At 34.2% G+C, this 13696-nt stretch overlaps 1 protein-coding gene across 1 annotated transcript in view; it reads left to right on the top strand.

The window, feature by feature from the left end:
- LOC134530606 (uncharacterized) overlaps positions 1-13336 on the top strand; it is a 37449-nt gene extending 24113 nt beyond the window's left edge. Inside the window, exons 6-9 of the mRNA XM_063365592.1 lie at positions 240-570; positions 4367-4493; positions 7847-8125; positions 9145-13336. Coding sequence (XP_063221662.1) covers positions 240-570; positions 4367-4493; positions 7847-8113 — 725 coding nt within the window. The 3' untranslated portion in view covers positions 8114-8125; positions 9145-13336. The remainder of the gene's footprint in view (positions 1-239; positions 571-4366; positions 4494-7846; positions 8126-9144) is intronic.
- The last annotated feature ends 360 nt before the right edge of the window (positions 13337-13696 follow it).

Raw genomic sequence — 13696 nt, 5'->3', positions numbered from 1 at the left:
AAAATTTTTTTTGTTTTTAAATCCAGGACTGAAATCATTTTTACAGGGAAACTTATATATTTTTGGCATTTATGTGTGCCAGCCAGCATTTAAAACTGATATTGCAAGTTTTTGCGGTATTTTGAAATTTGTGGGCTTTTGTTTTAATAGGGCCAGTTTATTGAAATGCAGATAAAACTAATAACTAATAAGAGAATCCATTGTGAGTATTAAGTTAATATGATCATGTACGTTCGCAGGCATGTGGTCTTGTTATCTGGACTTGAAGACGGACAGCCCCGGCTTGTCCGACCTGCCCCTCATCTTGCACTTGGGCGACGTGTCCTTGCTGGAAGGCGTTCTGCCCCAGACGGCCACGGAGCAGTGGGCGGATGTGCTTGACATGTTCGCAAAGTTCAGCTCGGGCCGGTGTCTGAACTGCAAGAAGCCGGCCACGTGGACGGCTCGCGGCGGCGGCATCTCCTGGTCCCTGCTCGGCTCGCAGGCGGTCAAGCACCTGGGGCCCGGCTCCGCGCTCGAGCACCTCGCCAAGTACGCAGACTGCCTGGGACCGGGCGAGCTGGACGCAAGGCAAGTGTGCGCGAGGCATGCCGCGACGTAGTCGAACTCACCGTCTTGCAACACCCACAACATTGCCGTTGACAAGAGTTCAGCATTAACACATTAACTGCCATAAACTAGAGTTTTCGAATGCAAACACTTCACTTTGACCAATGTTCTGGGTGTCCCACAGACATGAGGCAGACCATCAGCTGGATGAAAAGCAGCTTCACGTGTTTATGTATGTAGTAATTAGAGACAAGAATTTGTGGTTTTTGGTTTTTAGTTTTTGGTCAATTTAATTTTCAAAACAGGAGATTTCTGTGTTTTTATTTCCATACATTGTTTTTATTCATAAAAAAAAAGTGCATTATTCAACAAATATGAAACTAAAATATTTCTTGGTACACAATTCACAAAAATAGTCTAATTTTGACCGACATGTGATGCATTTATACAGTAAAATAATTAGTAATAAATATAACAGAATTAATAAAAAAATATAAAAATAAATAGCCAAATTTTTGTGTTAAAAAAAAGCCAATTTTGTTAATTTAAAAATGTGTTACTAATAAGAAATGCTAAATCAAACAATATAATATAAATTATCTCCAAGCCATTTAGTCAATATTTTTTGGTACAAAATTAATGCTAAATAAATTATATTGAATTAATTTACCATAATAAAGGATAACATTTTGTATTTTGATTTGTTTAAGTTTTCCTAAACTGTTGATTGATTTCATGGTTTTAGTTACATTTTGGTGCTAAATGGTGTATTAACTTTCTTTTTGGCATTATATATTGTTTTATCATGCTTTGCGGGGTTATTTTGGTTTTATTGCATTTCACCATATAATCTTGTCCCCAGTGGACTCAGAACTGTGGATTCCACTCAGTTTGGAATCGTAATGAACAAAGCCATGAGCTGATATTTTTTTTTTTGGGTTGCTCTGTTTGTCTCCCCACCTTCTTTCTGCTGCTTCTCCACCCCTACCGCTCCTGATCATTTCTTACACTGTCCAAGAATGGAAGATCTGCCTATGTTACGGTTGTCTGCCTTTCTTACGATCTAGGTTTCTCTCAATCACCCTGTTTACCTATCTTTCCTGTGAAGGTTTTATTTTTGCTATAGTTTTGGGCTGATATATTTTCATGTTATAAAATTACAGTAAATCCCTGTTAAGAAGTTTCTTAAGGTACTTACAAATTTAGATTTATTATCATGAACATTTTATCAAAAGCTGAAATTGAATATATTTATTACCTACTGCTTTTTTTTTCCAGGAAAGTTTCTTAAGGGGAATTTTCATAAGAGGGTAATACTCCACAATCCTTGTTCATTAAGAGACTGCTTGTATAAAATCTTAAAATTACCTATAAGTTATGTATATATCTTTTAAAGGATCAAAACTTGATAGGTTCAACTAGAATACAGTGACACCTCAATTATTTCTACAAAGTTGGCATTAATGCTACCAAATTTACCTGATGTGTCTTTGAATATATTATTTTTTATGAGTTTATGTTTAAAGACTTTATGGATATGAAATTGTAATTCAGGTTCATAGCACTTGAAAATTATTTTAATTATTAAATTTATTCTATATTTACTAGACCCTTTCTGGTGTCACTTTCTTCAGTAGAGTGATTTATATGGTCTCTTTTGAAACACCTAACTGCAGTTTAAAAAAAAATTGTGTTTAATGACTGTAGTTCTTAAGTGATGGCAGTTCAGAATGCAAAGAATGTGGTGTGTGGTGATGTACGGAGGTTGCTGGGAGAGTGAACGAGGAGGGGGAGCGGGTGTGTTCTCCAGCAGCCACAGTGAGGAGAAGCAGAAAGAACCCAGTGACAGACTCCATTAACACTCTCTCCTTCATCCTGCATATCTCATCTCTCACGCCTGTGCAGTCAGGAAGCCCCGGACTAAAGTGGCATGAGTGAGGCAGTTTACAGGCAGAGCGTGTAGTTTTAGGTAGATTTCGAAGAAATACTACCTATTGTAGCCGTTACCATGGTGCGACTTCCGGAAAATTTTTATACAGTTTTTCGTTTCGTGTCCATAGACCCCAAAAGCATCGTGAATTCAAAAGTTTATATGTATCACAATTTTTGTGGACACGATAACTGCCGTAATTAGTCACAAATCACTTCCAAACTGATACATGAAATATAAACTTGAAAAATCTCCGTTGAGTTTGTTAAGGGCAATATCCAACCAAAAGGGTAGAAATGGTTTTTTTTTGAAAAACAGAAAAATCGCTTTAACTCCCATAATATGGTAAATATCACATCAGTTTGAATGTATTAAAACACAGGAGTAATACCAAAACTTTTGTCTAGAAACATTTTGGTATGACCAACCATAACTGCAAGGGGTGGAAAAAAATAAGGGTTGGAAAACAAAAAAAAATTGTAACTCTGTTTGTTGGCACACCATTAAATTTTTTTCAAAGTGTGTGTAAATCTTATAATTTTTTAACTAAAACTTTTGTCTGAAACAAATTTTGATAAGACAAAGAATTGCTGTGCAAGGGGTTAAAATAAAATTGGGTAGAAATTAAAAAAAAATCCATGAAACCTTTAACTTGTACAGATGTACACTATTAAATCCATTCTTTTTTTATTGTAAAACCTTATAATAATATCTACAACTTTCATCTGAAATACAGTAAGTCCTCTATTTACGTCGTACCGATTTACGTCGTTTCGGATTAACGTCGCTAATGTTTGAGTACTCATGTTTCAATTTAAGTTGTCGCCGATTCACAATAACGTCGTTTACAATGACAGTAAATCTTTATTTTAACCAAAACACCGTATATAATTCGTTTATAATTCTTTGTTTCCTTCGGTAGTTAATTTATGCTATGTAGCGTAAGCTACACGTTCACCGCCTTATCTTATACATCATGAGGGACGCGTCCTGCTCTCCGCTGCTCTCCGCGCGGTGATGCAATACTACCAGCCCGCCCGCTCGGCCACCCACGTATCTCGCACGTAGAAGTGTTATCTACTTCCCGCAACGACACAGCATTTTCTCCTACCCCTTCCGGCCGACCTTGGGCCGTGGCCGGCCGGTGGCATGAAACATGGCTCATTTTGCGTCGTTTGTATTTACGTCGCGGTTTTCAGGAACGTAACCCCGACGTAAACTGAGGACTTACTGTAATATTTTAGAGGACCAACTATTACTGCAAAGAGTGGAAAATAACAGGGATTGAAAGACAAAATAATTAATAGCTCCCATAGTAAGTACACTATCAAATCCATTTTAAATGTTTGTAAACCTATTATGTAAAACTTTTGTCTCTGAAACGATTTTTGATACACGCAACCATTGCTGCTAAGGGTGAAATAAATATGGGTTAAAGGACAAAAATGAACCTAACTACCTTATTAAGTAACTGGTAAAATATTTAATAATTAATTGTGAATCTTCAAATAATTATCTAAAACTTTGGTATGCAACAACATAACCACAGTGTTTTATAGTACTTCTGACAATGATTCTATACATTTTGTGAACATTGGTGAAACATTTGATGAATTCTATAACTAGATGTGGCTGAAACTCAGGAGGCCAAAGAATTCAATTTTAATTCCCACTATATATTCTAGTCCTTCAAAACAATTTGTTTTTCCAGGACAAAAATGTTTCAATGTCTTGTGATGTGGGACAATAGTGGTACGTGTTAGTATGCAATACAAAATCTGCTGTACTGGTTACATGCAAATATTGTTGTGATTTTAATGGTTGATAAATGGTTGTTCTGTATAATAATATCTAAGCAAAGTTAATGAAGTATTTTTTTCTCCCCAGATTCTTCCAGAGTTGCATATTTTCAGTAATAGTTGATAAACATGCAACAGGCCTGAGGGATAAAGTTGTGGATATGGTTCTGGACACATCGGGGAAGAAAAATACGAAGGCATTAATGTCACAGGAGGTATGTCTTGGAAGTATGATTGGTTACTCATGTAATTATTTTGAATATTGACGTGTTTCTAGTACAGTATAACCTCCTTAATTTGGATTGACTGGGATGGGAATGATGCGGGATTGCAAGGGTCCTGGATATTTGAAGAGTTTGGAAAAAAAGAAATATAAAACATATTTACAGAAATTGTCCTTTATATTGAACTAGTTAGTTGTAAGGCACACTTTGAAAAATAATTAGGGGTGTGCGGGATCCCGACGCTTCGGGAAAAACGTCGGGAAAATAGGCTTCCCGAAATGCCGGGCGGGAATTTTATTATTCCCGAATTTTTCGGGAAATTGTTTAAAAATTTACAAATGTTTACTAATAATCATGTGAACATGTTTTCTATCAATTCAAACTGTTTTTACAACATTTTTTTATGGATTAGTACATTTTTGAAGGGTTTCCGTACTATTTAAACGCAAAACATCTTTTAAACGTATGCCGATCGTAGCGACAGCTGTGGTGTTCAGTGAATTATAATAATCGTTTACACATATCTAATTGGAATATAAAAAACGTACATGGAGTACCTTAAATATTGTATGCGTTCATAAATATATTTCTTCAAGGGTACAAATTTGCAAGATACGTGAATAGTCAGTTATATAACATTGCTATCACCATCGAATATTTAACCTAAAACCACTGTGTGTCCTTGAACACAAACAAAACACATGCGCAATCCAACCTTTTCGCCAAAGATATAAGAAATACTAGACTTGCGTTACATAACGAAGCGTAACCGTTCTCATTACTTGATAGCAGTGGCGATGTAGAGAACTGTATTGGCACTTTGAAAAATATGAAATCACGTAGTTTTACACCACTGCTCACGAGTATCTAAACATCTATGATTTTGCTTTGGGAGAAAAAAATAGTTTTTACTGTTTAGTTTGGCGGGCTTTGTCGGCTGACGTTATGTTATTAAGGCTTGTGCAAAGTATCTGTTCCTATTTTCGATGCCGTTGTATATTAAAACAAACTAGGGTAAATATGTATTGTACGGATTAGCGCCAAAAAAAATCGTACAAATATGAAATAACTTTCATTATATGCTATCTTACGTCCTCTTTTCAGAACCGCCTGCGGAGATAAAAAATTCCAATTACCTTTGGAGATATAGAATTTTTTAATATTCATTTTTTGGCGATTTTTTTAAAACAAAATTTTAAAAATCCGAAAATACCTTTATTCTGTGCTCTTTAACTTCCTCTTTTCATTAAACCTGGCGGAGATCAGAAATTCCAAATACTTTAGGAGATATGAAATTTTTTAATTTTCATGTTGTGCACTGATGCGGCATTAACCGGGAAGCCTACGATTCACACATCTTTCTGTACATACCCGAATACTCACGTTGGCAAGCCTTCTTTTCTTAAAATTAGCAAGAAGTAATTAAAAATACTTTAAAACACTGTGGATGGTTGGTTATATTAGGTAAGTATAGCTACATTAAAAAAACTGTAAAATCATTTTATGGTTGCTTAGCAAATAACTTTTTAATATGTAGCTATCCAGCGCTAGGAAACCGTTTACATGATTTCACAGTATTTTTAATGTAGCTATCCTAACCAAATCAACCATCCACAATGTTTTGAAATATTTATAATGTAGCTAATATAACCTAATTGACCATTAGTTTTCATGAGTTGCATATTTATTTACAATTAAAAAAAAAAACCGAAGATGCACGATCGGGCGTTAGCCTCTCGTCTGTTGAAAGAAGGCTTGCCAACGTGAGTATTCGGGTATGTCCAGAAAGATGAGTGAATCGTAGGCTTCCCGCGTTCACCATTGTTGCTTGTTTACAAGTATGATTTTTTTTTTTCGCGACGTAGTTGAACGACTACATAACGTAAAAAGAAAATTACGTGAGTTCCTACTGTTCATCCTTTTTCCCGGTTTGTTAGGTCAGGTCAGCTACATTATAAATACTTTAAAACTAAACAACCATTAAAATTAATTTTTATTATTTTTAATTTCCGTTCAGTTTCAAAGTATTTATACTGTAGCTGACCTGACCTAATCTACCTTTGTCCCGTTTTGTTAGGTCAGGTCAGTTACATTATAAATACTTAAAACTATACAAGTAAAATTAATTGATATTATTTTTAATTTCCGTTTATTTTGAAGTATTTATCATGTAACTAACCTTACCTAATGGAAAATTTCTATTATTTAGGCATTCACGCACACACAGCAAAATATAAAATGGCGTCTGTTGAATGATTACATAGGGCTTGTATTGCAAAATAAGAACGGCGATATCTCCAAAAGTAATTGGAATTTTTAATCTCCGCAGGCGGTTTTTAAAAGAGGACGTAAAATAGCATATAATCAAAGTTATTTCATATTTGTACGATTTTTTTTGGCGCTAATCCGTACAATACATATTTACCCAAACTAGCAGCCTACAAATAATGGAGGTCGCAACCGATCAGTTTGTTACTTGTATACCTAAAAGTGTTTGAAAGTATTTTGAACGTCTGACAGACAGTAAATCCCTGTCAAAGTGTGTCTCGTGTGAAAACTTTTTAAGATGCGAGCATGGTAGCAAGTCTGGATTACTAAGACATCTCAATAAACATCCCTCTATGAAAAATAATTTGAGGATGCTAAAAAATATGAAGTCGCCGCTGAAAAAAAGGGCAAGTGAAGCAGACAAAAGAAATAGCAGCAAAAAAACAACTAACTTTGCAAGAAAAGTTTAAATGGCCATCTTCTCATATTAGAATTAAAAATTTGCTTTTTTTGTAATTTTCCCGATCCCGTCCCGTTTCCTGCGGGAATAATTTATTTTTCCCGAAAATTTCCCGCAGTACAAAAACCTATTCCCGCACACCCCTAAAAATAATGAATATGATAATCACCGAAAAATGATGAAATTATCAGCCTCATCAAAATATGACACTATGCTCCAGTGCATACCTATTATCTTTGTGCCATGGACTCGGCAGCAGTGCTAGGAGGAACAGGTTAGCAAAGAGCAATGAAAATGTTACTCTTTCAGTGCATGAAAACAGAATTTCTACAGCGTTACAGAGTCAGTCAGTAATGAACATATTTATATTATTTATGAAAGATGTTTGAAACACAATTATTATTATAGCTTGCAAAATTGTATACAGTTAAGTATGCTTCTTGGAAAAGTAACACCTAACTTTCTGTAATATCAGTTTGGATGGCTGCTTATGAGTCGCACAACCATGCATCCTAGTGTTCATGTAATTGTTATGTTTATTTGTGTGTTTTAATCAGTCCGCGTTGTTGAGGGGCAGGCCTGTATTGCTGTAGAGTTGATGATGGATGGGGTGCAGGTCGGCCAGGCGCTGGCAGAGGCCCTGCAGCAGGACACGGAGGTGCGGCCCGCCCCCGCGGGACCCCAACGGGGGGACCACCACTGGGGGGTGGGCGTGGACCTCGAGGCAGGGCGCTGCCCCATCTGCTGGCTGCCGCTGGGCTCCGCGGTGCTCCTGCAGGACGGGGGCCTGGTGGTGTTCCGCTGCGGCCACGCCTGCCACTCCGTGTGCCTGGAGCAGCGCGCCATCAGCCCGCCCGCCTGCCTGCTGTGCGATCGCCTCTAGCTCACTCGCAGGGTACGTCGCAAGCTTCATCGTTGGGACATTACATTAATTAGTAAACGCCTGACAGCAACAAATAATTGTGCACCATAATAGATAATTGCTACGTTGCAGGTTATAATGTAGGAGAAAAAACTCTTTTTAAATTCCTTGTTATATATATAATCTGAGACAAATTAAAAAAAAAAAAGAGAAAAATTATTAAAGATAATGTAATACTGTATGTGCAGGATATCTGAAAGTATAGCAATAGTTGAATTTATTCTTGAACAAAGACAACAAATATTAGTTTAGGTTAGTATTTTCTAAAAAAAACATTTATGAAACACAACAAATTTTTAAAAATTATTATTTTTAATATTTAAAAGTAAATCATTAACCTTATTCAAGGGTTTCATAGTGTGCAAAGCTTTCAGATATACTGTGCGTACTGTACTTCATGTTTCCAGGTTATTCACTGACACTTGTATTGAAAAATATTTTCTGTAAATAATTAACAAGTAGTATTAATTAATTTGAGAATTAGAACTGTCACTCAACAATATTTTAATAAATTCTCTAGTGGAACTGTTTCCATCCACTAATAGATTATCATAATGTTTCAAATTAAAAACCATTATTAATTGTAAAGATTTATTTTATTGATTTTGCATGTTTCCATGTTCCAAGCTGTGTAAGGAGTTTCATATTACTAGTAATATATATTTAGAGTTAATTAAAGGGTCTGTTAATTGCAGGTTCTTGTTGGAATTAAAAAGAAAGACTGCTGATCTTTTCTCTAGGCCAGTTTGTTAGAGTTTGTTGCTGCTTGATTGGAGTGCGGTCAGTGGATAGGATCAACAAAGGCTGGATAAGTAAAAGAGGAAAAGGAAGAACATTAAAACTGATGCAGTGATAACGTTACAAAATATATAATTGTTATTTTTCAGAAATAAAAAAAATATTTAAAGGATACAATTTTATGGGTATGCAACTAATTTATTTATGAAAAATAATGTAGTTTTGTAATTTTTTATTTTGTGCATTTTTTTCAGTGAATCCCTTCTGTCAAAGAAACTTAACATGGAATGAAGATGATGCGACTTGTTCCAGGAGAAATTATTTTTAGTTTCTTAAAAGATTTTTTATTATGTAGTTGCTGCCATATTTCCTTTACGGTAGCTTCTGGGAAACAGTTACCGTGTTTTATCGCATAATCATTGCACTGTTATTTTAAAGTGTCCAAATGTGGTAAAAAAATCTCTCATAAAAATCGCAGGATGTTATTGGTCCCATTGTTAGATTCCGATTGTTTTTTTTAGATATTAAACATGGCCTTGCCAAAAGATTATCGTGCAACAGCAATCAGTTTTCAAATTCAAGTTACTGTCACAGTGTATAGTTATAATGGGAAAATACAGTAATTGCAATTAAGTACAGTAAAACTCATTTAAAATGTAACCGCACAATACAATTTCCCATCCAATATGGTTAAATGTTTTGGTTCTGCTACTTTCTACATAAGATATATATTATTTTTTCCCATGCAAGATGTTGCCTATAACTTCTTTTCCTGTATAAAAGATGTATTTTAAAGTTTAACTTCATTATTGGTTAGGATATTACTGCTTACTTATTTAAATAACAGAAATATAAAGTTGTCCGATGTGTAAATTTTCTTTTAAAGACTTTTCAAATGTTTATCTGTTCGTTGAAGCTGTGTAGCACGTGTAGAAATGTAACCAGCACTAGTTGATATGATTAATGTTTGGTTGTGTTGAATATCAATATTGATAGCTCGCCGATTGCATGCAATGTGCGCACTCTGTCTCAAACAGAGTAAACTACGTACATTCAATAGTCCACACTCTTTCGTGGTTAGTGTGTACTGACTGTAGTTTTGGCTCACATTCTGTTCACAGTTTTCGTTGTTATATTTTAAGGTGAACGAAATATGTTTTTGTTGCATGGCTAATTAATTAAAAATTTTTGGCGTGTTTTCGCATACTCTGCTTTTTAATTATACATACTTTTCATGCAACAATTTTTCTTTTCATAAAAAAAATGCTTTTCCAGCATAAAAGTAGTTTCAAACTTTGTTTTAGCATAAAATGTGTGAAGATTATGTGATAAACACGGTACTCAATACTGTCCAGTTTGTATTTCAAGAGAAAATAACTACAGTCTGCGCTCTTTAATCTGGCATTCTTTGATTAGGCACGGTCAGTAATCCGAGACCGATTGAGTCACTCTCATTCAAATTTTTTCAGAGTGGTTTGGGTGTTTGTATATCTTTTTGACCTGTAATATCAAATTACAAATTGTTTTAAATATTATAGAACTGGATGTTAATTTTTCTTTGGTATTCCAATTAAAACTATACGGAAGTTCAATAATCTGGCAAAATCGCAAATCTGGAACAGCCTTGTTGCGAACGTGTTTGATTAAAGAGCCTTTACTCTATCTAACCACATTTTATTTTCTCTATGGCATGTCTTGATCTAACTGTGAGTACTCACTGTGTAATGGGACTTCGTGAAGTGTCTCATACTGTGTAGTTCAACCTGCATGAGATGTGCAATTTTATTAAATACCTATTCTAAATTTAAAAATAAAATTCTATTAGTTAATTATGTACATTATAAGTTTGAGCAGTACACACAAAGAATGATGGGAAACTTTAGTTCTGTTAAAGATTCTAGTCACTTAATGTCATGCAATTATTTTAATGACCTTTTTATAACTGTTACCAGCAATAAGGTAGTGTTGCAGATGTAGTTTAGCTATTGTGGTTAGTTGTATGTGTTTTGGTTCCATTCTGTAGATATTTAAATTCAGTATGCTTAACATATGTAAATGTGACACTATGAAGTTAGATGTACCAACTTTTTTTTTCCACTTCAAGATAAATCTTTTACAAATATTGAACAAGGGTCAATGACTTATGGTTATGATGGTCAATGTTACATCAAGCAGAAATGTATTTCTACATCAATATTTCCCATGCTATGCACACTGAATTATTTTTGACATTATCGCAAATGAACCTTACCTGTTTAGATGGATTGTGAATGTAAAAAATTAACTAAATGCTTCCATTGTTTAGACTGTAACCATTAAATATTTTAGTGTGTCATTTTTCATTTCATAAGCAGGAACAATAAAAGGGTGAAAACATTCTACAATTTTAAAATATAAATGGCAATGCCATATTCAAGATTTTTTTAAGTGCAGTATCTAATGTATAGGTAAATCCTCCAATTGAAATTGTATCTAAAAACATCAATTTTTCACAAAATTTTGATTAGAGAAAATTTATTGTAACAACTGTCTTGTTCTTCCACCCCTCTACAATATCTTAGTGTTTTGTTTATTACATTTACTACACTTTATTCTCACAATAGCAGAAAACATATTGATTAAACAGTCCCATGTTGTGTGCTAGGGACAAGTACCATAAGTTGATTTTTAGGTTAGAATTTTCACTGATAATTGAAAAAATGTTGTGAATTATTGAATACATACTGGGTCTCTAACAACAAAAAGAATGCAGTGGCATCAGTCCAACATGATAAAAACCCCTGTTGCAAGAGCCCTTAATGATTTTGTTCTGTTTTAGCAGAAAAAAAAATTATATAGCGTGGTTTTGGTAATATTAATGCTAGATATTTTAGTATTGGGTGTTAATACTGACTTGGCACTATAACAACTGTTGGAATGCTGTATATTGGATTGTTTTTATTTCTGTTGAAAATTAGTGTGGTATGTGAAATGATTAAAGTGATCTTGCTAGCACAGTTATTAAAAATGGGCATATGTAAGAACAATATATTAGCTTGAGGATTATTATTCCAATAATATGTAGAACAGTTAAACTTAATGTATATGTTCACATTTTCAATGACTTGAGCAACACAACCATGGAGCAAGAGGTCTAAAGTACTCCCCCCCTCCCCTGAAATTGGTCCAGTGGTGCAGTGAAGGTAAAAAAAATAGTTGAAAACAGTATAGGGACTTGGGAGTCTTATTTCAAAGGTTTCAAAGATGGTTGGGATACATTGATACCAGAAGTTCTGCTACAATTTGACCATTTTGTCCAACAAGGTAAAAATTTGCTAACTTCTGCAAACTTGCTACCATTTCTCTCCTTCCTAAATCATTTAACGATTCATGCTCCACCCTTATAAAAAAAATGGCTTGCTGCCCATGTACCATAATATCTATGACCTATCATGTTTCTTCCTATATGGCTTTGACAGCATAGGCCTGTGGGCTCTTCAAGCCCATAAATTTGGAAATCTTCCCATGTTTTGTCTTTCTTTTGCCTATCTACGTGGCATGGTTATAGACAGTTTTTTTTAATCATAGTACTGGTATTCTGAAGTCTGATTCTCAAAATGTCCTTTAATATCACTAGGGATGGGCCAATCAAATCCTTAAATACCATCAGATCCTTAGTAATCGAAGGATTCAATATTCGAGAAAAAAGATTTGAAGAAAAATGTTAGAGGAAATAAAGTAAATTAAAAAAAAAAGCACTGATAACTTCTGAAATTTACTAGGTAATTTTTTTTCCCTTACCTATACTGTTCCCATTTCCCAAGATGTTAAACATGTAATTATATAAATAAAATTACAATATGATTTGATTCTGGAAACTTAGTTCATGAATAAATCATTTAAAAGGTTATGTATGTTTAAACATCATAACTGGTATGTTTTATTTCTTATATATAATTTAATTTTGAGACCTAGATTTGGATTCAAGAATAATTTTTTTAACTTCTCTTTGGGATTCGAATTCGAGATTTGGATTCCATAAAATTGGGATTTGACCCATGACTAAGTATTACCCTTCATTGGGTATGTGAACTTATGTGAACTGAATCATTAAATTCCCAGTAAAATTAATAAGCATATCTGTTTAAAAGTAGCCATCATATATGTGTTGAAAGTCTTTGTGCTTCCTGTTTTGCCCAGTATTTTTCCTGTTGTATCGTGTTATATGACATTTACTTTGCAATGAATCAACTGTGTGTATTGCGTTAAGACTACCAAAGATAAAAATCAAAATGTAAGAACTAATAACAGAGGACATATACTAATGTTAGATAATGTATATTTAATATTTTGTTAGAAGAATACTTGTTAAAGTTATAAATTTATTGAGTGTTATATTTGTAATTTAAAACTGATTTGTATGAAATTTATGTGTGAATAAACTTTTGACAGTTTTTACATTGCATTTTTACTAACTACTATCTACTGAAGGCTTGAATACTTATTGGAGTTGTCGCTTGTAACCAGAGTACTAATTTCGCAACAATGTGCAACATGATTTGTATTTAAAAAATGATGGCACTGTTTTACCATGTGTAGGCAGTAGTGATTCAGATTTCTTTATGTGAATGGTAAAGTAGTGATTCAGATAGCCTTGAGAAGGCTAGTTTTATGTCTAGAAATAATGTGTAAAATATATATTTTTTAAGTGTGTGACTTCAGCCTACAGCTGAGTTAATGCTGTTCACACCCCAGTGTAACACCGAACATTGCCTCCACCAATATTTGGTCAGGTCATGTCATATAGTAAGGTCTGGAATCTTTCTG

This window comes from Bacillus rossius, chromosome 3 (assembly GCF_032445375.1).
Source record: "Bacillus rossius redtenbacheri isolate Brsri chromosome 3, Brsri_v3, whole genome shotgun sequence".
In the NCBI taxonomy this organism is placed as follows: Eukaryota; Metazoa; Arthropoda; class Insecta; order Phasmatodea; family Bacillidae; genus Bacillus; species Bacillus rossius.
This window is presented reverse-complemented; position numbering and strand designations above follow the sequence as displayed.